General features: G+C 40.2%; 1 protein-coding gene across 4 annotated transcripts in view; it reads left to right on the top strand.

Moving 5' to 3' along the window:
• LOC108794659 (fibroblast growth factor 12) overlaps nucleotides 1–24,022 on the top strand; it is a 421,105-nt gene that overhangs the window by 291,390 nt on the left and 105,693 nt on the right. For 3 of the 4 annotated variants that reach the window (XM_018565741.1, XM_018565738.1, XM_018565739.1), the window contains 2 exons: nucleotides 6,251–6,361; nucleotides 7,789–7,892. In XM_018565741.1, coding sequence (XP_018421243.1) covers nucleotides 6,251–6,361; nucleotides 7,789–7,892 — 215 coding nt within the window. Of the gene's footprint in view, nucleotides 1–6,245; nucleotides 6,362–7,788; nucleotides 7,893–24,022 lie in introns of all 4 variants that reach the window. The other variant, XM_018565740.1, reaches the window with a different exon arrangement.

The raw sequence follows: 24,022 nt of genomic DNA, 5'->3' as shown, positions 1-24,022 counted from the left end.
CAATATCCTGCTGTCTCACTAGACGGCACAGTGACACTACTGGTGTGTAGGGTACAGCATTGTGGGTCTGTCTAACACACACAGGCTTCAATACAGACCGTAGGGTATAGGCCTTTCACAGCCTGACAGAATGTGTTTAATAATGTGGAAGGCACATATCACATGGGACTATACAAACAGATAGAACATCTGTCTCTTGATCCAAGTGATAAAAAGAGGTTTGCCCGGAAGCGTTTCATAAATACAAGTGTGCCACTGTTACAGATTTGCACTGTTGCAATGCCAGATTGTCAGATGGAACAGATTGCCAGCTAATGAAGCCAATGTAGCATATTTGCAAAAATACAGAAATATAAATGAAGTAAGAGATGCAAGTCATTACTGACTGCTTTCCAGCTTTATATGAATCTGGCAACTGCTAAAATGTAGATGTTAACACGAGGGTTGTTTTTGCTTCATCACTTACCTCATTATCAGATGCCATACATACAACATAGGACTGCATGCTTCTAAATCTGAAGTTGGTATTCATGAGATTGCTCTGGGGCTCTTTGATGATTTGTAGAATGACAGCTGCCATGTTATTTTGCTTTATTGTAAATGGTATCTGCATGACCGTTGTTCTGTAGAAGGTTTGTAGGTTTCGGAGTTGAAACTTCTGGAGGGTGACTACTTTTGTTCCCCACAGTCTCTGTGTGTGCGTTGTAAATTATCCAACGCTCCAAGCTCACTCCTGTGATGGACTACAATCTCATATTTAGTTTGCTAATTTGTATTGGGATTATAGTCTATCACGGGAGTGACTTTGGAGTGGTGGCTACTTTACAACACACAGGGACCATGGGGAACAAAAGTAGCCGCCCTCCAGAAGAAAGGACAGTGTCAGCACAAATTCAGAGATGATTGGAGGATCTCCAGCCGACTGATACACAAAGAAGATACATTTTTGTTAATAGTTAGGGTGCTTATATGCATTTTTAAGATTTAATTCCTGAGTTTAATGTCACTTTAAACGGTGAAACTCTAATGTATGGAGTTAGGTACATTGACAGCTCATAGGTGCTATGATCTGTATTGCTGTACTTGACATTTTAAATTTGCATGGCTGCTGCTAAGTTGACCTTCAATCACATCCTAGTTTCTTATATATATTGAGGTTTCAAGAGAAAAGATGTGACCACCAACATACCCATTTCTGCTTAAAAAGCATTATTAAGCAACCAGTGAAAGTATTTAGTTACCTAATAATGCCATCAGATTTCCATAGATTTCCATAGAGGGTTAGTAGAAGGGTAAATTGTGAAACCTGTGCTCAGTAGCTTCTTCATCATGTGATTCCTGCATCACTAATCACAATTGAAACTTTCAAGGCAGGTTTGAACTTGATTGGTGGCTATGAGAAGCTTTATGACGCTCACATTTTTTTACATCAGGTTTGCTGTATGTGAGGAACCACGTGTCCTAGCATGTGTGTTTCAGAATCACCAGTCTACTAAAAGGGAGTGGGATGGGCTGGTCAGTGACGTTTGGTACCTTTGGTTCCGGGTGAGGCATTCCCCAGCCTCGCACCCAGCACGCCCCGCCCCCCGAAGCACCACCCCCAACCCAGTCCCCAAGCTAGTGTGAAGGAGGGAGGAGACAGGGAGGAGCCTCCCTGTCCCTTACTTGGTCATCACTGCTGAGGCATCGAGATCGATGGCCTCAGTGGGTGTTTTTTCTTCTTTTTTTGATTGGACAGCTTGGACCAATGGTGCTTTGCCATTGATCCAAGCCATCCACAGAGCTCACGCCTCTAACAAAGAGTAGAATCTGTGACAGCTCTTGCCTCACTAGTTAGGTTACACAAGCAGTGGGGAAGCCCGCTCTCAAATGCTGGATGCAGCGCTGCCTGTAATTAACAGGCACCGATCAGTCCATGGCAGGTTACACAGCGGGGAGGCTTTCCCTGCCGTGTAACCTGCTAGAAGCCGATCTGAATGGAGAAAAAGCTGTCAGCTTCAGACTGGAAGCTGACAGCTTTTTTCTCCATGATACTATGTGAGGCTCTGCCTCACCTACCTCCACTGACCACACGTCCCTGGGACTGGCGCACTACAGCAATGTCTGGATAAAAAAAACAAAAAACTATTCAGCAGGCAGTTTTTATGGCGTTAACGTATAAAAACATATTAGTTCAAATGTCTTAGTATCACCTTCTGGAGGAGGAGTGAAATGAAAACTACTGGGAGGCAATCTTTATATTGAAGACTGCAAGAAGCAAGCTGGTGAATATATACAGTACAACTCAAATACTAGCTAATGGTAGCTCTTTTAAAGATGCACACCATGGGTAGACCTTCTTTTTTAGAGATGCACACATGGGCATAATTTGTTTTATTTTCAGACCGTATTAGTTAATTTGCCTGTGCATCGAATGCTTAGGTATGTGTGAATGTGGAATAAGTTTTACTCGGTAAAATGTTATGATGTTATAGCAATCAGTTTCACAGTAAAGTTAGTCAGGAAATGGCAACTTAATTTCCACTGCATGATGCAAGCCACTGCTTAACCTGATGGAAGCATTCATGACATATACAAGTTTGCACACTGAAATAGCAATAAGAAGGATAATGTTATTTTAGGTTGTGTTTATTAATCACTACTTACTGTTGTAGGTGCAGGCACTTCAGAAGCTCAATCACCTTTTTTACAGAAATACAGTATAATACAGTACAATAACTTAGAGCTTATAAAAGCTTGTCATTTACATTGAGAAGAGACAGCGGTATTTAGCTGGGTGCCATTTCATGGCTTTTTATGGGGTTGTTATTTAAGGCCTCATGCACACTAGCAGGCTGCATTTAATCCCAACAGAAGTTATATAAGCAACTTTATGCTTCCCAGATCAATTTTTTCTGTGCTTGGCTTAGTCACGTTTATATACATTTACACGTGTTTATGCGCGTTTATATACATTTAGCCGCATAAAACTGGGCTTGTCGGACCCAGATTGCAGAAATTTCTATTTTGGGTAGACTGATCTAGACTGAAGGCACCTAGTTGCTGCTGGACTCCTAGGTGTGCATTTAATCATAGAAATGCATTACATGAGGCCAGGTGCGTTTCGAAATGAACTCCAAATGCACCTGAACTCAACGTTTTGGTACGTAGTGTTCATAAGGCCTAATTGTAAAGATGAACTCCAGATAATTAGCTAACAACATACATGAGAGCTGCTTTCTTTAACTTTGTCTATCCATTTCTGAGATGTACACAGTTTTGTAATATAGCACAGCCCTATCTAGCAGGGAAAGGGACCTAATCTTTCTCTGCTGCAGTTTCACCTTTGCTTACATATTTCCTCCCAACCCATACCCCCTAACTGAACAATGAGCTGCACACAGATCAGCTCATTTCTGTCACTCTACTCTCCTCATATATGCATGTAATGCAGCACACCCGATTGCTCTACTGTGCATACTGTGCAGTGTACTGCAAAAAGCTGATGCCAGATCAAATCCCGGTACTTGCACTGCTTGCAGTTTAAAACAGTGCTATGATAGAGATTATTTGTCACAGGGCCATTTTAAGATGATGGCCATTCTCAGTGGCTTCTGGAGGAACCAGCTATCTGACAGGTGGAACCCGGTGCTAAGCCCAGGAGTTCAAACAATCAAGTGCTTCTACTGTCTACATCAGCAGTATGTTGACATCAAAAGTGATGTCACAGCACTTCCACTAAACATGGAGGCGGGGACAAAGCTGTCCCTCCATGTAATGTATATATTGGAAAAATGAATACAAATATTTCCTTCCCAGATTAATCTCCAGGTTTTATCAATTCTATTGGATGATCTAGATCAGGTGTCCCTAAATGGCAGACCGCGGTCCGGACATGGACTGAGTGGCGGTTTTGTCTAATCCATGGTTGCTGACCTGTGCTGGGTTATGGCTGGCTGACAGTGAATACTTCAGCTTCTGAATCCAGGAAACAACTGCCAGCCATAACCCAACACAGGCCCCTCCTCCGCTTCAGTCAGTGGTTGCTGGGACCGCTGGTGCCCTAGCAACCAATGACGGCAGACAGGGCTGCAGATAGGTGGGTACAGGCAGCCCTCCTGTACCAGGCCCAGGCTCCAACAGGTTTGCAGAGGCCCCGGTCGACAGGGACTGCCTGAATATGTGCTTCACTCGAGATTTGCATATTCATGAACTGCTGTGTGATTTGCATATGAATGCCCGCAGTAGTTAATTCATCCACATCACCCACTAGGTGCACCCACACCGTTCACACTGTGCACCCACACTTCGCACCCACACCACTCACACTGTGCACCCACACCACTCACACTGTGCACCTACACCACCCACACTGTGTAGTCACCCAGGCACTGGAGGGTCTCTGTGGGGGGAGGCAAAGAGGAGAATTTGAAATTGTATGTGCGGGGGGGGGCGGGGACCTTGTCAGGTAGGCTGTACAGGGCCCCATGATTTGTACTCGTGGCACCGACGTCAGGTGTCCACCTCCTCTGCAGTTGTTGGTTGTTTGTTAGGACTGCCAGCGCTCCTAGAAACCAGTGATGTTGAATGTGTTCCCACCCCCAGTTTTACAGTTTTGCAGCCTGTTCCTTCTCCCACCCCTGGCCTACAAATTAAAGTAGGTATGTGGAACAATGTAAAGGGGGCAATATAAAGGGGCACATTAAAGGGGACAATCAATGTAAGGGGACACTCTGATGGGGACAACTAATTAATTGTCCTTATCAGGATGTCTCCTTACACTGGTTGTTCCCATAAGAGTGTTCCCTTACATTGGCTGTCCCCATCAGAGTTCCCCTTTACATTAGTTACAAAGGTAAGGGGGCACTCTGATGGGGGCAACCAATGTAAGTGGAGACTCTGATGGGGAAAACCAATGTAAGGGGGTGCTCTTATAGGGACAACTAATTATTAGTTGCCTCAATCAGAGTTTCCCTTAAAGCTTCCAGTGCACCCTCAATGCTAGAAAAGGCAATTTGCCTTGTTCCCAATAGGCTCAGTTCACACCACCCCGTTGCGGATGCGTGTGCTGAAAAAAAAGTACTGCATGCAGGCCACAACTGCATTGCACCTTGCTGTTCCCATAGAACTTAATGAACTATCACTCATGACATTTCAATAAAGTTCTAACAAAAAAAATAAAAAAGTAAACAGTGCGATGTGCCAGGATGGGTGCATCTGCACTGTGCTTGGGAACACAAACCAGCAGCTGTCCGTTGTAGTGCAGATGCTAGTGTGAATACAGCCTAAATTGCAGACTGAGGTACAGACACGGATTGATTGACCATTCTGTCTGGACCGTGATTCGGACCTATGAAAATTTTACTCACTAACCTCGTTGACTTTTAGTTCAGTACCCCGATCTAGATTATATTTTTGTTCACCGTGCCAGCATCAAATGTTAGCGATCACAAACCTGTGATAAAGTCGCCGCTGTGTTCATTTGTGCCCTTGTCAAACTGATATAAACTTACCTTAATGTTACGCGCATTGTTTTTTTCCCCTGTCTGCATCGCAAAATGGTGTAGAAAGGGAAATAAACATCTAAAATAAAACACATATGTTCATTTTGAGCTTTACCATTCTACTACATTACTTAAAAGTCACACTAATGTGATATAATTTTAATTAGCAGATTTTTGGGGGTAAAAATGTACGTAAAATACGTAACAAATTATATAAACCTTATAGGTGGTTTCCAGATTAAACAGAAATCCTGTCTGTCACTTTGAGTAACACGGGTGACCTGTCTAAACTGTATTTAGTGTTATACATTAGTCATTCTAGTAGAGAGGGACTGTGTCTGAAAGTTTATTTATTTATAATGGAAATCACCTTTAAGGTAACAGATTATGGAGCATTATTGCTTTGTGATACAGATTAACAGTAGACTTGATTTTAGTTTGTGTTTTTAAAAAAAATACTATTGTATCATTTCCCAGTATATTTGGAACACAATAGAAAGAATTTAATTTGGATAAGTTAATGACGTTGCCAGAGACGGGAAGTGCTGTTTATCTGTTTTCATTCCTTTGGATTAAGTTGTTGGAGCATCTTCCCTCCTAATACAATTGCATGTCATAGAATCACAGCTGGAAAGATCTGGAGGCAGGTGATCTAGCCAGGCATAATTAGCTTATTCACTTTCTATCCTGGTGACTAAGCATTCTCTCCTATGTACAATCACTGAGCACAGTTCTATGTGTTGTATTGATGGTATTTTTTTTTACAGAACCCCAGCTGAAAGGAATTGTGACAAGGTTATTCAGCCAGCAGGGATACTTCCTGCAGATGCACCCAGATGGCACCATTGATGGGACCAAGGACGAAAACAGCGACTACAGTAAGGAAAATCACCCTTTTCATTCCAATTATAAATCATGCTTAATGCCTGTTGAGTTTCCTATCAGGGACTTCATTTGACTTAGCATCAGAAACAAATGACTGATAAAACAGCTGTTCACTGCAGTATGTTAGAGCCACAATATTGTATGTCTGTTTCTACACCAACACAGACCTTCTGTATGTATAGAGATGGACTTCTTGCAATAGACAAAAGCAGCTATGTTCAGCAAGAGAATACCTTTTATTATAAGCACTGGTCAGAAACAAATATGCAGAGGATTTTAAAATATATTTTTCTCATGTTATAGCAAAAAGTAGTCCTGTAACTTATGTGTTCACAACATGGAAGAAAGCAATGTAAAACTTTATATAAAGTTTAAAAGAGAACTAAATACTTTTTTTTAGCTTTAGTTCTTTTTTGGGTAACAGGAGTCCTGCTATATGCTGGCAGAGCTGCACTGTAGCCAGGAAGGATCCCGACAATATTGTCTGGATACAACTCGCTGCCTGATTGACAGCTGGCTCTGCCTCTCTAATGCCAGAGCCAGCTGTGCCCACCACCTCCCCTGTCTGTCCCTCCAATGAATGCTGGAGGAATAGAAAGAGGGAAGGGGGGAATCCCTGTGGGGAGCAGTGGCTGATTGTCACCTCCCTCTTGATGGCGAAGAGTGTGAGCTTAGTGGTGAGCAGTTTGTGATCGCTCAGCTCTCGATCTATAGAGCCGACATGTGGCATCTGCAGTGTCACACCACCAGCTCAAAGTATTCAGAAGAGTACCTTTTACTCTCCCATTACCTCTCCTTTAGGGCTGGAGTTGCATAATACTGAAAATGCTGAAAAGCTCTGTGAATAACCAGCTGTTTGGTAACACAGTCCATGTTAAAATTTGCCTGGAGAAATATGCTCCCTTGGATAGCCAGAAAGATTTGAGCAGTGCTGGTAACTAAGCACTGAAAAGGAATTCATGCTTTTTACTTTTAGTTAGTAGGGAGAATGTATACTGTTGCTCTTTGCTTGGAAGATTGTCAAAGAGCACAAGAACTTTCCTTTAGATGTGTATATATATTTGATAAGTTTTAATTGGGTTGAGCTACAACAGCTGTAAACATTCTGCTAAACTATACCTCACTGATTTATATCTGCTAGAAAGTCTACTGACTGCACACCATATATTGTGCTGCCACAGAGCATGGGACTACAGGGACCACCATACAGCTGAATTTCACAGCTCTTACCCATGAAATATAGTAGTAATGTGTAGTAAGCCCCTTTTATTTTTCAACTGGGACACCAACTACTACTGTCCATTACAAAAGCTCCCTCAGTGGTGGAGACAAAACATATAATATATTTATGAAGCACTATTAGGCATATGGTATGACTGGAAATTAAAATCTTTAAATATTTTCTTTTTTTCTGATTCAGCCCTTTTTAATCTAATCCCTGTGGGTCTCCGGGTGGTTGCAATACAAGGAGTTAAGGCAGGACTCTACGCGGCAATGAATGGCGAAGGTTTTCTCTTCAGCTCAGTAAGTCCGATGTGCTCTCTATTAATATTTATGTCTGTGAAGTGTGTAGAAGCACAATTCTAAATACAGAATATAGGAAAAATGTTGATAGATTTAAATGGGAGAAAAGCATCTAAAGTATGCAACCCCGAGGACCTAAATAGTTACTATGAAAGAGTGTTACATTAAACACTGAATTCCCAGACACATGTAAACTATTCCATATCGGCACAGAAATTAAGATATCGGACATATGTGTGTTTTGCAGCGTGGTCTATTGTGTATGTGTTGCTATATAGCTTTGTTTGTCATCTTCAAGTAAGAGTAAGGGCGTTTAAGGTACCATGTTTATTCAATTATCTCATAAAGTTTGTTTGCACCAGCCGCACACATTATGCTTCTTATAATGCATGAATACTGGTATGCGTTGCAAGGGAGATTTGATGCGTTATTAGACCACATTGTACTGTTTACTTTTTTTTTAACTTTATTAAAAATGTAATAGAATGATATTTCATTCAACTTTATGCACCACAGCACATTGCAACGTGATGCAGTGCCCTGATATGCAGTGTGCTGCATAAAAATGCAGACATGCACCAACTCACATATATGGTGTGAGCATATATGATTGTTTTCTATGTGCCCTTGCGTTGAGCCTGCATTAATCAATGCCGATTAACACATTTTATTAGAAAAATAGTTAATCCACATTATAAAAACATCAAACCATCTGGTAACATTTAATTTATTGAAAACATAAGTTCATAATGAGCCCATTACACCTCATACACGGTTTGTTCACAGAGTTACTATTTGAGGTTTACATGAGACTACTGGACAGTAAGTCAGCTGTATATTGCAAAATTGTTCCATGCTATACCACCTGTCCTTGTGTATTTCTCCATCAATGTTATCAAAAGTCTTTTATATAAACTGAACTGTAATATATGGTCCTTGGCCCTTTTAAGTCAATAAACCTTATTTATTTCCAAATCAATATTTCTTATTTGTAAAGGCATTCATCTGAATCGCTCGGTACTCATAGTTGAGCAAAAGCAAATAATGCACCAGTATTCAAACTGGGATTAGTGAAACGTGAAATGGTTGGTTTTGGACCAGTATCTTTAACATCTATGGAGAACTGTTCAGGTGGGGAATGTGGTATGAGGCTTATGTGTTAATATTAGACATGTAACTCCGCAAAAAAATTGCTTTGTTTCAGATCCATTTGGATTTTTATTTCTTTCAATTTTGAAATGAAATTTGGATGCATCCAAATTTTTGTTAAACAACATTTGGATTCGTTTACATGCGGACGCTTTAAAATTCAGAAATTCGGATGCATCCGACTGTCCGAATTTTATGAAATCCGTACGAATATACATTCGGAACAAAACGAAATTTACATGTCTAGTTAATATCCGTTACTTGATTGTCATTTGCATTTCCTGTTCAGCTAATCAGCAAGTTTTGAGCTGGCACTTCAGGTCTGCTTCTCCAGTATTAGGCCTTGTTCACACCAGATGTAGTCATGCATTTGCTGTAATTTCCAGCACATCAAAATTCATAATACAAAATAAGGCACATGAATGCATGCATCTCTTGTGCGAGCCCAGCATAACACAAATAGCGATCTGCTTTACTAGGTTGCTTTATGCATTTTTTAAGGGGAAAAATGTTCTGCTAAAGCTTTCCACTCAGATTTGATCTGTTGGACCACCAAAGTGAGTGTCTACATAGCTATTAGTTCATTTTGTTGATCTAGCAGCTAAAATCTAAGAAAATCTAATTGACGTGTGTCCTGCTTAGGGTAGCACATGTTCTGTGATGTTTAAAGAATTGAAAGTTTAAATGCGGTTTACAGAAAATAGGACTAGTAGGATTGTGTTTAGAACCATGTAGTGTGCTTCCTTTACAAAGAAAATAATGATAAAAAATTGTAGGAAATCATCACACATATAAATATAAGAAAATAAATTTGAATTCGTCATTTGAACAATTTTAACATCAGATTCTAAAGCAGTTTCACTTCAGCTTCTCTGATATATTATGATAGCTGTAGCTACATCTGCAGTATTTATCATCTCACAATGATGTAATCTAACCTAATATAAACAATAATCAGTTTAACTTTCTCATACCAACCTACTTCGCATTTGAAAAGTGTAACAATTAAATCATTTTTGTTCTAAAATGATCAGTTTGATATGTCCTATTGCGTATTTTGAACTGAAACTAAGTAATGTAGGACCACTGGTGAAGACTGGGCATAACACTATAGTTGTTCTAAGGAAAGATACCAGCCTGATACACTAAGCATATAACTGGTATCTTCATGACATGAATGTTGGAAATAAGCATACCCTGTGCTTTGCTGAAGCTAGCCAATATGCTTTTCTGCATTGTGCCATTGCTGCTGGGAGGGGCAAACAATGTCTACCCCATCATCGTGCTGCAGGCTTTTCTGCAATTCTTGAATAGGTTTAAATCTCTATATGGATAGGTAGGTTTAGCTTGCCTACTTATGGCTAGGCAGGTAAGTTGCTATCCCCTCCCTGATGAACAAGTATGGGAGTCCATTGACCATGATACAAATAAAATGTAAAAAACGGAGATCAGAAACCATATTCAATGAAATCATTATTATTTTAACATGTCTAAAAGGGGCTGTCATTTACTAAGTTTCCCCTTGAATAAAAAATATTGCAAAATATTTTCATAGGTTTACTACATGCCAGTAAATTAATATGTCACTCTGGGAACTGGACCATGGAAATCTCACAGAATCCCACACTCTGTCTTGAACATAAAAACATCTTTATGATATGCAATTATAATGAATCTGGAAGCTTCAAAGCTTTGCAACCACCACATTTGGTACATGACAGACTCCTTGTTATTTTCTGCACTGGTCACCACTATACTTAAAAAGGCCAAACTGGAATGCACTAATCTGAACAAACAGATTACCTTCAGACTCTTAAAACACTTACTCTAAAACTGTCTGAACTGCTATCTCAATGATAATAACCTTCTCGACCCCTTACAGTATAGCTTTCACCTGCAACACTCCATGGAACATTAGTGCAAAGAGTGCACTACAAAAATAGTGGGGTTCTAAACCCTCCCGTTTTTTTGCCTATATCTACTGCTATCAAGCAGTAGATATAGGCAAACAGTTTTAAAAAAAAAGCTAAAACAGCGGCGTAAACTTACCTTTTTTCTTTGCGCGCTGCCGCCCGAGAAAACGAAACTGTTCGGCTGCGGGCACATGCGCAGTTCGGATTTTCGGCCGGGAGACAAGCAGAAACGCAAGGTAAGTGTACGGACGCGTGCACCCGCATGCAGACACCGCTGGATCGGAGAGACAGAGCAGTCAGCGCTGGATCGGAGAGCCGCCGCACCGCTGGAGGGACAGATGAAAACATCAGGAAAGAAGAAGAAGATCGGAATAAGAGACATAATTTAAGGTAAGTGCTGACATTAACATCGGGGGGGAAATTTTTTTTTGACTTTAATGTCACTTTAAGCAAATAAGGTGATTTTCACTGATATCTACCACCCACAAATTAGCTTGATCTGAACTGTATCTTGAATTGCTTGGACCAGTTGATGCATTTGTACTTATGACTGGCACTCAAGCTCTTTGCAGCGATAACGGCATTATTGTGACTACAATATATGCTGGTAGACGCATAATGCAGCCTACCATTTACATGTTCATATGAGCTAAGCATAGTGTATCTTCACTGTTGCAGTTCCTAGAATTTTAGCTCTGCTCCTATGGTGACATAAGGAGTGTAAGGAATTTCAAATTATGTTATTACTAAATACCATTTTTAGAAAATGAACTAGTATACATTGTAGTAGTATATCTTGTCTGTGCTTGCACAGATTTTACACCTAATATGCTGTATGTGTGCTTTGGGCTTCGGTTTTTACACCTTGTAAATGGAAATGCTCTCTTACAAGAAGTGGCTTGTTTTTTGTTGTTGTGTACCTTACATATGCATATAATCATACATTTTTAGTTTCCTTTTTTTAAGTAGAGTCTTTGAAGGGTTTTATTCAGCAAGGGTATTTTATACGTAGTCATAAAATAAAACTATAGATTTTGTCTGTCTATATTTTTAAGATATTTCCCAGTTTGAAGCATTTATTTGTGGAGACCAACCTTTTGAAAGACATCATATTTCAAAGTCGTTGGGTTTAGAATTTCTCAGAAGCAGCAATTGGTTTTGTATAGACTGGGTTGCTGTTGTAACTTGTTGCTCCTGTTGTACTTTGCAATCAGTAAAGATTCTATGGGTTACCAAGGCCAGAATCTTCCTAGGTAATCAGTCCGTTATACCATGTGAGATGAAACCAATATAACCTTTCACCCCACCATTCCACCAGTGGGACAACAATCACAACCATGTGTACGCGCTTTAATGTCCCTGCTTCGTATAACAGTCTTTACTATACCTTGTCCAAGGTGTTCATATCACCACTTGTTCACCTCCCCAGCGTCCCCATTCTTCCTCCTCCTCTCCTGCTTCTCTTGTCCCTTCTATTTCCTTGTAACTTCCATGTCTAGAGTTTCATGCCTTTCTCTCAGGTTCATCTGTAATCACTTGAGGTTGATTCATCTGCAGATAATTGGGTATTCATATCACCTTTAGTCAACCTCTCCCGCTTCTCCACTCTTCCTTTAATCTCCTGCTTCTTTTGTCTCTTTCCATGTTACTTCCATGTCTAGAGTTCCAAGCCTCACTCTCACGTCTATCTGTTAGTCATGTGACTTTAATTGATTCACAAATACTCATCCAGGGTGTTCATATTACTTCTATTCCACCTCTTCACTTCTCCACTCTTTCTCTGATCTACTGCTTCTCTTGTCCTTTCTCCTTCCTTGTTACTTTAGTGTCTAGCGTTCTAAGCCTCACTATCAGATAAATTCATGGTCAGATGACATTGAGCCATTCACAACTAATTTTAAAAACAAATGTTTAGCTTATCTACAGTATATTAAAGATGAGTGAATTGGGATGAGGTCTTGCTTTGCCACACGTTCCAGGCAATCACACTGCAGGCAGGGTATATGGCTGCGGTGCCATTGACTTGAATGCAAAGCCACTCCCCCTCCCGCCCCAGAATGCCATAGGCGTTTATTGTGTGAGTACAGTGCGTTCCAGCAGCTAACTGCTCTGGAACACACCATATTTGCTGTGAACAAGCCCTAAATGGTTCATGAGGTTTATATAAGCCCTTTTAAATGATCCTCTTTTGTGCCAAAAACAGCTCTTGTATTATGTTTTTTCACAAAAAGAAAAAAGTAAAATACAAAAATGAATGTGACAGTACAGAAATGCAAAGTACAAAAAAAACCAAACACAAATACAGAGAACACTGCTATACATAAACTAACCTAACCAACATGCCCCCCCAAGAAAAAAAACAACAACTACTTATTAACAGTAAAGTTATTATTAGAACAGATCGTTTTTTGTTTTTTTCCAGCAAGTTTTACCCGAGCAGCTCAGTGAGCAAAATTAAGGGGTCTATTCATTAAGCTGCCTTAGGCAGCCGAGTGACTAACCGACCCGAAGTGAGCCGAACTCTGTTCGGCTATTCACTTCAGGCTGGTACGGCTGCTTCCAGCCGTAAGTGGTAACCTATGTATCACTTATTTTAACGTAGCCCCCCACCAAATGCAAGAGTTAAGTGCTTATTTTGTTCTGCATGCAAAAATATAGTAGATACACTCACCTGATCCTTGATCCTGTGACTGCTCAACTCTCTCCCCCTCTGCTCCAGCTGTGGTATGTCTCTTGGCATCCTCAAGTCTAATGGACCTACATTAAGCGTGATGACATCCCAAGTGCTTAGTCTGCCATAGCCTGGTAGAGAAGAGGCATTAGGAACTGCCCTAGCAGCCAGGTGGGATAGAGGATCAGGAGAGTGAATCTTCTTTATTTTTGTCCCTAGACCAAAACGAGCACCTAACTTGGGTAGCCGCACTGCAAGGGTTAAATTGAATTCATCATGGTGTTCTTCTTTAAAACCCCTGTAACTTTATTCAATGTTTCCAGAATAAAATATTAAAACATTAACATTATCACATCATATGCGCCCTTCTTACTTTGCTTAACATTACAAGAAATAACTCAGATACAAATCCAAATTTAATCCTCTAGATTTTAAAGTGTGTAGCCTAACACTACATAAAATAGACGGGTAGAGGTGTCTAATATACAGTAAGGATTAGTTAATAACGGCAATAGGGCATCAACTTAGTAGATCGACTCAGGTTATTCCCATTAAAATGATTTCAGTAAAATGTTTGGGAAGCACTTTGTGCTATAGCTAGGGTGACTAGGCAATTTCATCTGCACTTGCATTGCATTTATTGGCCCAGAGTAGCCATTAATAGTGTCACAATTTGGCTGGAGTCTTACTAATAATCTCAGATAAGCAATTCATTCAACTATAGAAGCCTTTTGATTTTTGGCTTACACAGGAAAAATGTGAAAGGGTAGTACATCAAAAACTGATACATCAGTTTATGGTAGATGCTGACAAGTTGAAACACCCTCCAGTTGCCTTTAACTTTGAGGGATTCCAGTTGAGAGATCTCTAAACTTCATTTTTTAGTTCTGTTCCTTTGCAGTAACAATGACAAAGACCTGTTGGATAGTTCACTTATTTATAGAATGCAACCAGGGAGTCCATCCTTGAGTTGTGGCAGGAGGAGACTCCAAAGTGGCAGTAAAAAAGCCAGGGATGTGAAAGAATAAAGGTGATGACTGAACCAACTCACCAGAATCTGCCTTCTAAAATAGACCGACCCTAGACTGCTCGGTCCTAGACTGAAACTGTAGTTATAACCAATTATCAATACAATGGCATTTAAATAACTACAGGTATGTTCAGTTACTACAGGTATGGCATTTGACAGTGTGATTATTCATTAGAAAATATGAAACTGTGCAGAGTGAGGTTTCTCACTCTTTACTCCTGTTGCTGTTAGGAGTTTTCACTGTGCCAGGGCAAGACCTTAGTCATAGCTCTGCCTCTAATGAAAGTTTTTGTTGTCCGTTTGCATCTAGTATGGGAAGTGTGTTTAATTTAATGAGCACTATTAGGTTGTATAGCGCTAGGCTCTGTTAGAACTGCATGCTTTCAAATGAAATCAAATATGTGTTGGAAATACAACAGCTTATGCTAATGTACTGTTATGTATTTTGAGCACTAGATGGCGCTGTGGTGCAATGCTGGTCTATGCTAGTCTTTGGGGTCTATTCACAAAGCTGCCGAAGGATCAAGCTTGTCACTGCTAGCTCCGCACAATCGTTTTCTATTTACTTTTTTTTTACTTTTTTCACTCTTTTTCTGTTCTGCTCAGCCCCTCTGAGGGAGCAGAACAGCTGAGCCGAATGCCGCTAGGCGGCATTCAGCTATTCACTCACTGCTGTTCGGCACCTTTAAGAATAGCCCGAACAGCAGTGAGAAGCCTGCCGGAGGTTCGGCTCAGCCGATCCAGATGTTGGATCGGCTGAGTCAAACTCCTTCTGCACTTCGGGTCGGCCGAACATGCTGAGCATGTTCGGCCGACCCGAAGCCGCGCGAAGCAAGCCGATGTACGGCTGATTTCAGCCGATGTACAGCTGAAATCAGCCGTACCAGCCTGAAGTGAATAGCCGAACAGTGTTCGGCTCACTTCACTTCAGATCGGTCTTTCACTCGGCTGACTACGGCAGCTTAGTGAATAGACCCCTTTGTGTGCATGTTTGTCTATGATATATATACATGAAGTTCTATCTGTATATATGTTTTCTCTCATAATGCTGTATTCCTATATACATGCATGTAATGTCCTGCTAAGCAAGTAAAACTTAATTCAGCATTTCTCAAGACCTCAGTGCTTCATCTAAACACATAACCAACAATCCGCCCATTCTGTATACAGTGATAACAAAAGAATAACACATGATGTGGTAAAGCTGTTTAATTTCAGGAGCTGGCAATTGCATAACAATGCAACCCACAGGACACCATACATTTTGCCACGCTGCATTAGACATGCATTTTGGTGGCGTGTCGGGGTGACATTCACAATAAGGGCTGGTGCAGACTTGGCCAATCCCGGGATGCATGTCCGGTTAATTTCAGGAGCTGGCAAATAGCATACATTGCAATGCTTTTACTAAAGGAGCAGAGACGGTTCACTTAGCACAGTAAATATTCGGTGAGCTTAATAAATAAGGAAAATAAGGAAAAACTGTTTTGTTTGCATGTGATTAGCTGATTTAAGTGACTAAAACTGATTTAAAGGCAGTATGATAAATAGTTGAAAGCTAACAATATTTCTTTTTATTGACTTCTCTTTATAGCCTGCACACCAGAGTTCAGCGTAATAGTGGGAGTGCCAGCACATTTAGCTAGCAAGGATCTACTGCATTGCACAGTGCTGTCATCCTAATGTGTTTCACAGGTTGGAAGATGAAGAAGTAGGTGTTTACAGTGTACAGGAGGGGGAGAGCAAAGGGAACCTTCAGTGTGTGGTGCAGAACTGCATTCTGCTATGTTTAACACATTGGAGAATAAAAAGAAGTAGGTGTTAAGGACAGCGTACAGAAATGAGAGAGAGCAAAGGGAGCCTTCAGTGTGTGGTGCAGAACTGCATTCTGCTATGTTTAACACATTGGAGGATGAAGCAGTAGGTGTTAAGGACAGCGTACAGAAAGGAGAGAGAGCAAAGGGAGCCTTCAGTGTGTGGTGCTGCTGCAGGCAGAATGCTGCAGAGCTGTAAGCTCTGAATAACCCTCATGTTAAATGTTAAGAGGCTGGGCTGTGTGTATCATAAGACTGGCTAAACATAAGTACACATATTTTGTAGGTATGGTAGTTGGCATGTATCTCTGTGTAATTAGATTCATGTTTGATATCACCTTTAAAGTATATTTCCCCTTTTGCAGCCAAATTGGGATAACACCTATTTTATATTTAACGAGCCAAAGGAAATCTCACCACTCCAATTCCTTAGCCACCATCAGGACTCCCCAGGTGCTGGTCCAATAGGTGCGTCTCCACCTTAGAATGCAGCATTATACGAACAGACCGCTGCACACCCCCAACCAACTACAACCTCTCACATGTTTCACCCGAAGGCTTATTCATAGAGGTCTATGAATAAGCCTTCGGGTGAAACATGTAAGAGGTTGTAGTTGGTTGGGGGTGTGCAGTGCTGGCATTTGTAGCTTTATACACTTTTTTACTGATATACTGGATTTGCTTTGAATTTTAATAAAGTCTGCACTACTGGAATTCTCTGGATAGTGCGGTCTGTTCGTATACTGCTACCTATTTTATATTTGTTACATGTTCCCATTCACATTGCATAACTTACCTGCTTACATTAAGTGCTTTATACTTGCTTTGAAATCCAATCTAGCTTCCCCCCTATGTAGTGTTAAGGGGGGCTGTACGAAGTTATGTTTACTTTAATTAACCCTGTCTGTACTGTGCTGCCAGATTTCATTATCAGTTACAAACTAGATTTGAACACTGTCTGTCCTAACATAGGGTTAAAGGCTTAAAGGCATTGGGGTTGATTTACTAAAGGCAAATAGGCCATTCACTTTGCAATATAATTTGCACTAAGCAGGGAAAGTTTGTCCTAAGTTTAGTGAATGAGGAGAAGCTTTGTTGACTTCCATCACCCAATCATGTTAAAGAAAAAATGCAGTTTTTTTTTAAATTTTCCTTGTACATGGTCGGGTATTCTTTACAAAGTGAAGATTCACCACATTCACTAAGCTAAGGGAAACTTCCTCGTCAAAGTGTAAATTCACTTGCAAAGTGAACAGCCTATTTGCCTTTAGTAAATCGACCCCATTGTGTGTTAATGAGAGGAAGTTCAGGCTGACTCTCAGTCAGACCAACTAGTCTCACTTTCAAACTGCTCAGAGTATCTTGAAATATATTAGTTAAATCAGTTTGCTAGTGTAAAATCATGGTGATCTTCGCCACTAATCAAACCTTTTCTCACGTTTTTGCCATACTTAAAGTGCCCTGTTTTCCATATTTCCAGGCTGCTTCTCTGTGTGTGGCCAAAAAAAAAGGTCTTCTTTGTCTTTCATGTTAGCTGCCAGGGCAGTTATATCAAATTGTTATGACTTTCAGGGCTAGTTCACACCAGATCCAGTGATTTAGTAGTGCTGGATTTAGTGCTGGAACACACTGGATCGCATCCCGGCTAGCTCACTGCGTTCTGGGGTGGGAGGGGACGTGGCGGTGCTGAGACACTGTTAGTTCCGCCAGTGTGCAACATTTGAGCTGACTGTCTAGCTGCATGATCAATATACTACTTTCATGACTATATGCACCACCTGAATCTTTTTGCATGTGATCTCCACAATTTAAAGATGACTTGAAGTTGATGTAGTAAATTATGATTGAATATTTGGGTAAAAAATAGTGAGACAAACTAATGTAGAGATTGATACAGTAATTCTTAAGTGTAAACACGTACTATACATTCTATTAACATTATGTTATTAAATCATTATCTTTAACTGGATTCAGGTTGGCATAATAACACTGTTATCTAATGTGGAACACTCCTGGAAAAAGACTGAGGTATAAAACACTAATGGTCTTTTTTTCATTGAGTGCTGAGTAAAGCTTCGGAAGAATTTTTCATCCCTGTGGTTTTAACCAAAAAAAAAAAACAGGATTAGTAGAAATCAGGTTATTAGAATCACTGGAGAGTTATTCCTTTTTTTTGTTACAGCTATATTAATCTTTACTAGACTTTTGCTGGCAACAGGGACACATCATATAATTGTATGCACTGTGAACGCGGGCCATTTGCGATAGAAAAAGGAAGGGAAAATAGCTCTGGTATTTTTGTACATACGTGTTAAAACAGCAGGTAACACTGAGGTATAGATAGATGTACAGTATGTCTGCATATTTCTTTCTTGTTCTTTAAGGGACACAGGATTCAGAGACATTTGGGTTATACTGCTTCCTACAGGAGGAGTGACCAGCCTGGTATAATCCCTCCCACTCCCAGCTTGAGCTGTTCTTTTTATGTTCCTGTCCAGATCAGTGTATCCTCAGCAATACCTTCATAGCCCCTACCCGGACCCCCTCTGGACTAAATGATTGTGTGGCCTGCCTGGAATGTGACCTTTATGTACTGGGTATCGCATTAAGGTGCCATGATAGGCCATGACAGCCTCTGTTGTGGCCCAGTTGTGGCCCTGAGGAAAAAGGGTTATAACACTGAGGGATTGAGTGCTATATCACTAAGTGCAAACATGTCAGATCCCGAACACACCTGGAGCTGACCCACTATATCAGGTCCCTCTGGCTCATGATCCACTAGCAGTTTTGGGGCGGTCTACAGTTTTCCTTCATAAGGACCTGACACTGACAGCCTGAAACGTTCTCTGCTTAAGTGTCTAACATTCTTTGGAGCCTTCTTTAGCTTTGTTTGATGTGCCCCCCTTCAGTTTTAACCCAAGAGGATTTAACTTCAGGTATGCAGGATTTCATGGACCAAATTTAAATTCTAATTGTTGATTGACCATAGAGGCCGTAAGCATGCCTCAATGCCTTCCCCTGCAGAATCAATATCTGACCTGCCTGCAGCCTTAGGTGCCCCTGAGCCTTTGGCTGCAGAAGATCTATCTGATGAAGAGTCTCAAAATTCCTTGCCAGATGATATTATCCCTGATGGGTCACAGGGACCCATTAGAGAAACTATTTTGGCTATTATTGATGTAGTGCGTGCCAACTTAAAGATGGAGGAGAATCCTGTAGCTTTCACTAGTACTGCTACCTGTGTAGGATCCCTTAGAGACTACTAAAACCTTTCCAATGGTTATTGTTCCTGTCACAGAAAGGTTTCTAGGATTTTTCTTTAACCTTTGTACAATTCCTAAAACCAAAATGGGGCATCCACCCCATCTTATAATTGAAGGCTTTAAATGTGTTCACTTAACCACAAACAATCTGCATGAAATCCACTAGATTACTTATAGCCTCCCTTCATCAGGATGACTTTCTGGCCTCTGTAGACATCAAGGTAATTTTGCTGTATGTCCTCGGCACTTCCAGTTCAATGCCCTTAAATTTGCTTGCATGTTCACCAATGTTCTAGTCCCTCTCCTTTGCTCGTTACACTCCCAGAGCATCCCCATTGTGGGATATCTGGATGACCTCCTGTTGAGGGAACAGTCAAAACATCTCCTGACCAAAATGTAACATGGACACTTCAAACTTTGAACAGGTTCGGTTAAATTTCGAACCTTCAGATGTCTGGGTTGGAGCTGCCCCATCACTTAGAATATCTGGATCTGATCCTAGACAGCTCAAGCCAAAATGTGTCTTCTGTAAGAAAAGCTTCAAACTCTCCTGTTTACTCTTCAACATCAAACTCTTCAGGCCTGGAATCAAAATCGAAAGTGGCTGATGGTATCCTCCTTCGAGTCCTATTTGCTCAGTTCGACTCCAGACCCCTACAACTCAGCATCCTGTCATTGTGGGACAATCAGTTTAGTCTCTGAATAAACCAATTCCCCTGTCCAAGGACCAAGGACCAAGTTGTCTCTGGCATGGTGGCTGAGGAATCCAGCTCTGGTGCTGGGGAAGGCCTTCCTTCCTATACCTTCCTATATCTTGGAAGATTGTCACAACAGATAGCAGGCTAACAGGTTGGGGAGGAGTCCTAGACAGCTTGTCAGCGAATGGTACAGCGAATGGTACTGGAGAAATTCCATCTCCTGATCAACAGACGATTTTGGTTTTCTACACAATGCTGGACTGGAGGGTCATATAGAATAAATAGAAATACAGTCATCTAATTTACAAAAGCCAGTTTCGTAAGAATACTTGGGTATTTAATGGTCTGACTCAGGAGTAGGTATTAAAGAGGGGAGAAAAATAACTTTACCAGTTCTGTTCCAGTATAGGGGTACCTCCAAACCTACGGTAATAGTGGCAACCAGCATTAATAAAGGCCAGGTTCACACTGTTGCAGTAACACACATGCTACTGTGTGTGAAAACACATGCTTTGCAGGTTGATGTGCTGTGGTGCCATTCATTCATAATGGCACCCCAATGCACCTTGCCAATGGATGTGCATTGCAGCACACCACAGCTGTTCTCTTAATACAATAAAAAAAGGCAAACCAGTTAATTGGCTGTATTTAGTGCATCCTTATTTGTTCACTAATAGCATGCTATTACATAGAATAAAGTTATATTTAATGTTATTTGTTTTTTTTGTATATTGAATAAATTAAACATCTGCTTCCTTTTCTGATACACAGCTCCACCTGACCCCCTTCTGTGTGTCTGGTCTGTTCATTACAATTGCCCAGAGACCCTCTGTTATAAAAAGAAACTATTATATATTTGTAGGTTATATTTTTCCCAGACCTTTGGATAGATGAAAGCTCTTTTTTTCACGACATCATCTCAAACAGTTAGATAGACACGGCCATAGAGTAAGCATTTGATGTTATATTTTAAAGGACCATTAAGCCTAAATGTAAGTTTATCCAGTATGAAAAGGTATCACACACATAAAAGTTCTCATACCGTGATAGGACTTAAGATGTTTGACATTATTTGTAACCTTGTTAGCAAACACAATGTGGAATAGGTTTTCAAACTTTTCTAGATTGCAAAAAAAATTTTTTAATCATGTGCTGGGCATGTGTTAGTAGATCCGTCCTCTCTGTCTGACCATCAGTCCACCAGATATGAAGTAGATTTTCTGTTGCATACTAAAGCTGGGTAAAATGGCTGACTGTGACAGATCATTAGGGGAGGAAGAAGAGCGATTGAAACAGATTTTCTATTCTATCAGATTGTTTTTCTCCCTACCCCTTCCATCAGGAAATGTGTGCCTACAGGTATCAATAGACATGAAAATGGCAAGAACATGAAATTAATACAAGCTTACAAATCAGGAAACTGCTAATTCATATTAAAATGTATCAATTATGCAAACTTCATTCATTCAACAAGTTTGTTTTCTTTCCCTGTAGGACAAAAATAATGTTATATTGAGGTCTCTTTCAACAAGCCTTTGCTGTTAAAGTTTCTGGCAAACTGGTAAGAAAGGTTGTCGTAGATCCAATATTATGAGTGCGTTCTGGGTCGGTTACCTCCCTTATCAGGATCTCTTTCGTCATATCAGCGCTCTTCTTTAGGCAATTAGGGAGGGATGGGGAACCATAAGACAGTCCCATCTCTAAGGAAAATTATACCTTGCTATATCTGTTCTTTGCCTCTTACACTGGGACATTAGAATACCAAGCCAACATGCTGTGCCTGCTGGTGGTTGACTGCACCAACTTCACTGTCGGCATGACACTTTGAATGAATGCCTGAAATCTAAATGGCCTCTCCACCAGAACTTAAGTAGCATGAGACCTTAGCCAACATTTACCCCCTCAGTTAGCCCATAGTCATGTTAGGAAACCCCTGACTGATAACTCCCTGCCCTAGAACATCTGGTAAGGTTCTCCCAATACCTGGATGCCAAGATATGATGTTACAGAGATCTTTAGGCTTGTGACTCATCAGGTTCAAATAGTATTTAAGACATCATAAAGTGCACTTTAAGCATACTAAGTAGCTGCAGATTCTTTTACTGCTATTGGAAATAGTCTCTGTATTTTCTGGTCAAGAAAATGTGTAGACATGTATATTGCAATATCAAAAATTGTAACTATTTTAGCATCTCCTATTTCTGTTGTGCTCTTTTGTAGAAATGTCAGCAGCTGTAGAAAAGCCCTCCAAACTATGGTGCTGGCTTTTCAGACAGGAACACTAGCATATCCACCAAATATTTTATTGATGATATGTCATAGAGGTGCAAACAACATAAATATCATATTTGACAAGCTCAGTTGAACAAAACACTTATACAGTATTTTAATGACTGTATATTAACATATATCTGAACTCGATGACTCAAATCCTATATATATGCTTTAACATGTTCAATCCTTAGCTTTTATTCAAATATTACCTGGTAATCCAGCCACGAAGGTCCTTGTTTGGGCACTTCCTGTTATTGGGTGATGACGGTCTGTAGCTGTCTCCCAATTGTGCTCTGGCATTGTTACCCTGTGAAACCTGCTTTCGATGAAGATTACAATTGCTGTTTTAACACACATTATGCAGGCATGGTCCTTTATTGTTACCATCAGGAAACCCGCCATGAGAAATGCCATACAGCCATCATGGAAGTGCATGCAAAAAATGGCATTTGTTTATAATACACAGTGCTTTAGTGCGTTTTGTTTAAATAGGTAGAAGTTACTAAACATATAACATTCGCTATTGCCTTTGCACTTTTTCCTATATGTAAACATTGTTTCTTTGAGACTCTGGTATCCATATATTCTTTTTCTCTGTGTTTTAAGAGAGTATGCTCAATGTATTTTAGTAATACATGAAGTCTTAAAATAAATAGGAAACCTGTATTAATGAAATACTTGCAATATGCATCAATAAGTTACTTTATTCCCTGTGTAGTGGCTGCATTTCTCCCCAGGCTCCAATTAAATTTATCTGAAAACGGTATTTAATAATTTCAGGCTTGGGCACTCCTCCGAACCATACTGTCTAATTCCATAGCTGTTCAAGAAAAGCATGTAGCATTAAAGGGAGAATACTTTTTTGGGCTATTCTCTTTCCTATATTTTATAGGCTTCAAAGAGTAATAGAGGCTTGTGTTTGTCATATAGAGGAACTCTTTTATTGTTAATAATGAAAATCTGTTTAAATCATTCAACATATTTTTACTATTATGACACCCAAGAATACTATGTTTGTGTATGATTGGTCCACGGTATCATTTTGATTGACAACATATATTATACAGAGCAAAACAGGGTAAACTTGTATTGCATACCATGATTAGGATAAGTAGACACACATAGGTCCTATTTTGTTTTTTTTAATGCAGACCATTTTTATGCAAAATTAGTTGTTTTAGATGCATACAATGCTTACTGGCATACTGTATAATCTACCCTGTAGCTCAAGCATACATGCAAAAACCATGCAGGGGTTCTAATGAATATGATTTATGTGTAGCCTTATGCAAGTGATAACACAGCGCTAAAGGTGGAT

Source organism: Nanorana parkeri, unplaced genomic scaffold (genome assembly GCF_000935625.1).
Source record: "Nanorana parkeri isolate BGI_ZX_2015 unplaced genomic scaffold, ASM93562v1 scaffold882, whole genome shotgun sequence".
NCBI classification, from domain to species: Eukaryota; Metazoa; Chordata; class Amphibia; order Anura; family Dicroglossidae; genus Nanorana; species Nanorana parkeri.
The sequence above is the reverse complement of the archived record's forward strand: the minus strand, read 5'-3'. Positions and strand labels throughout refer to the sequence as shown.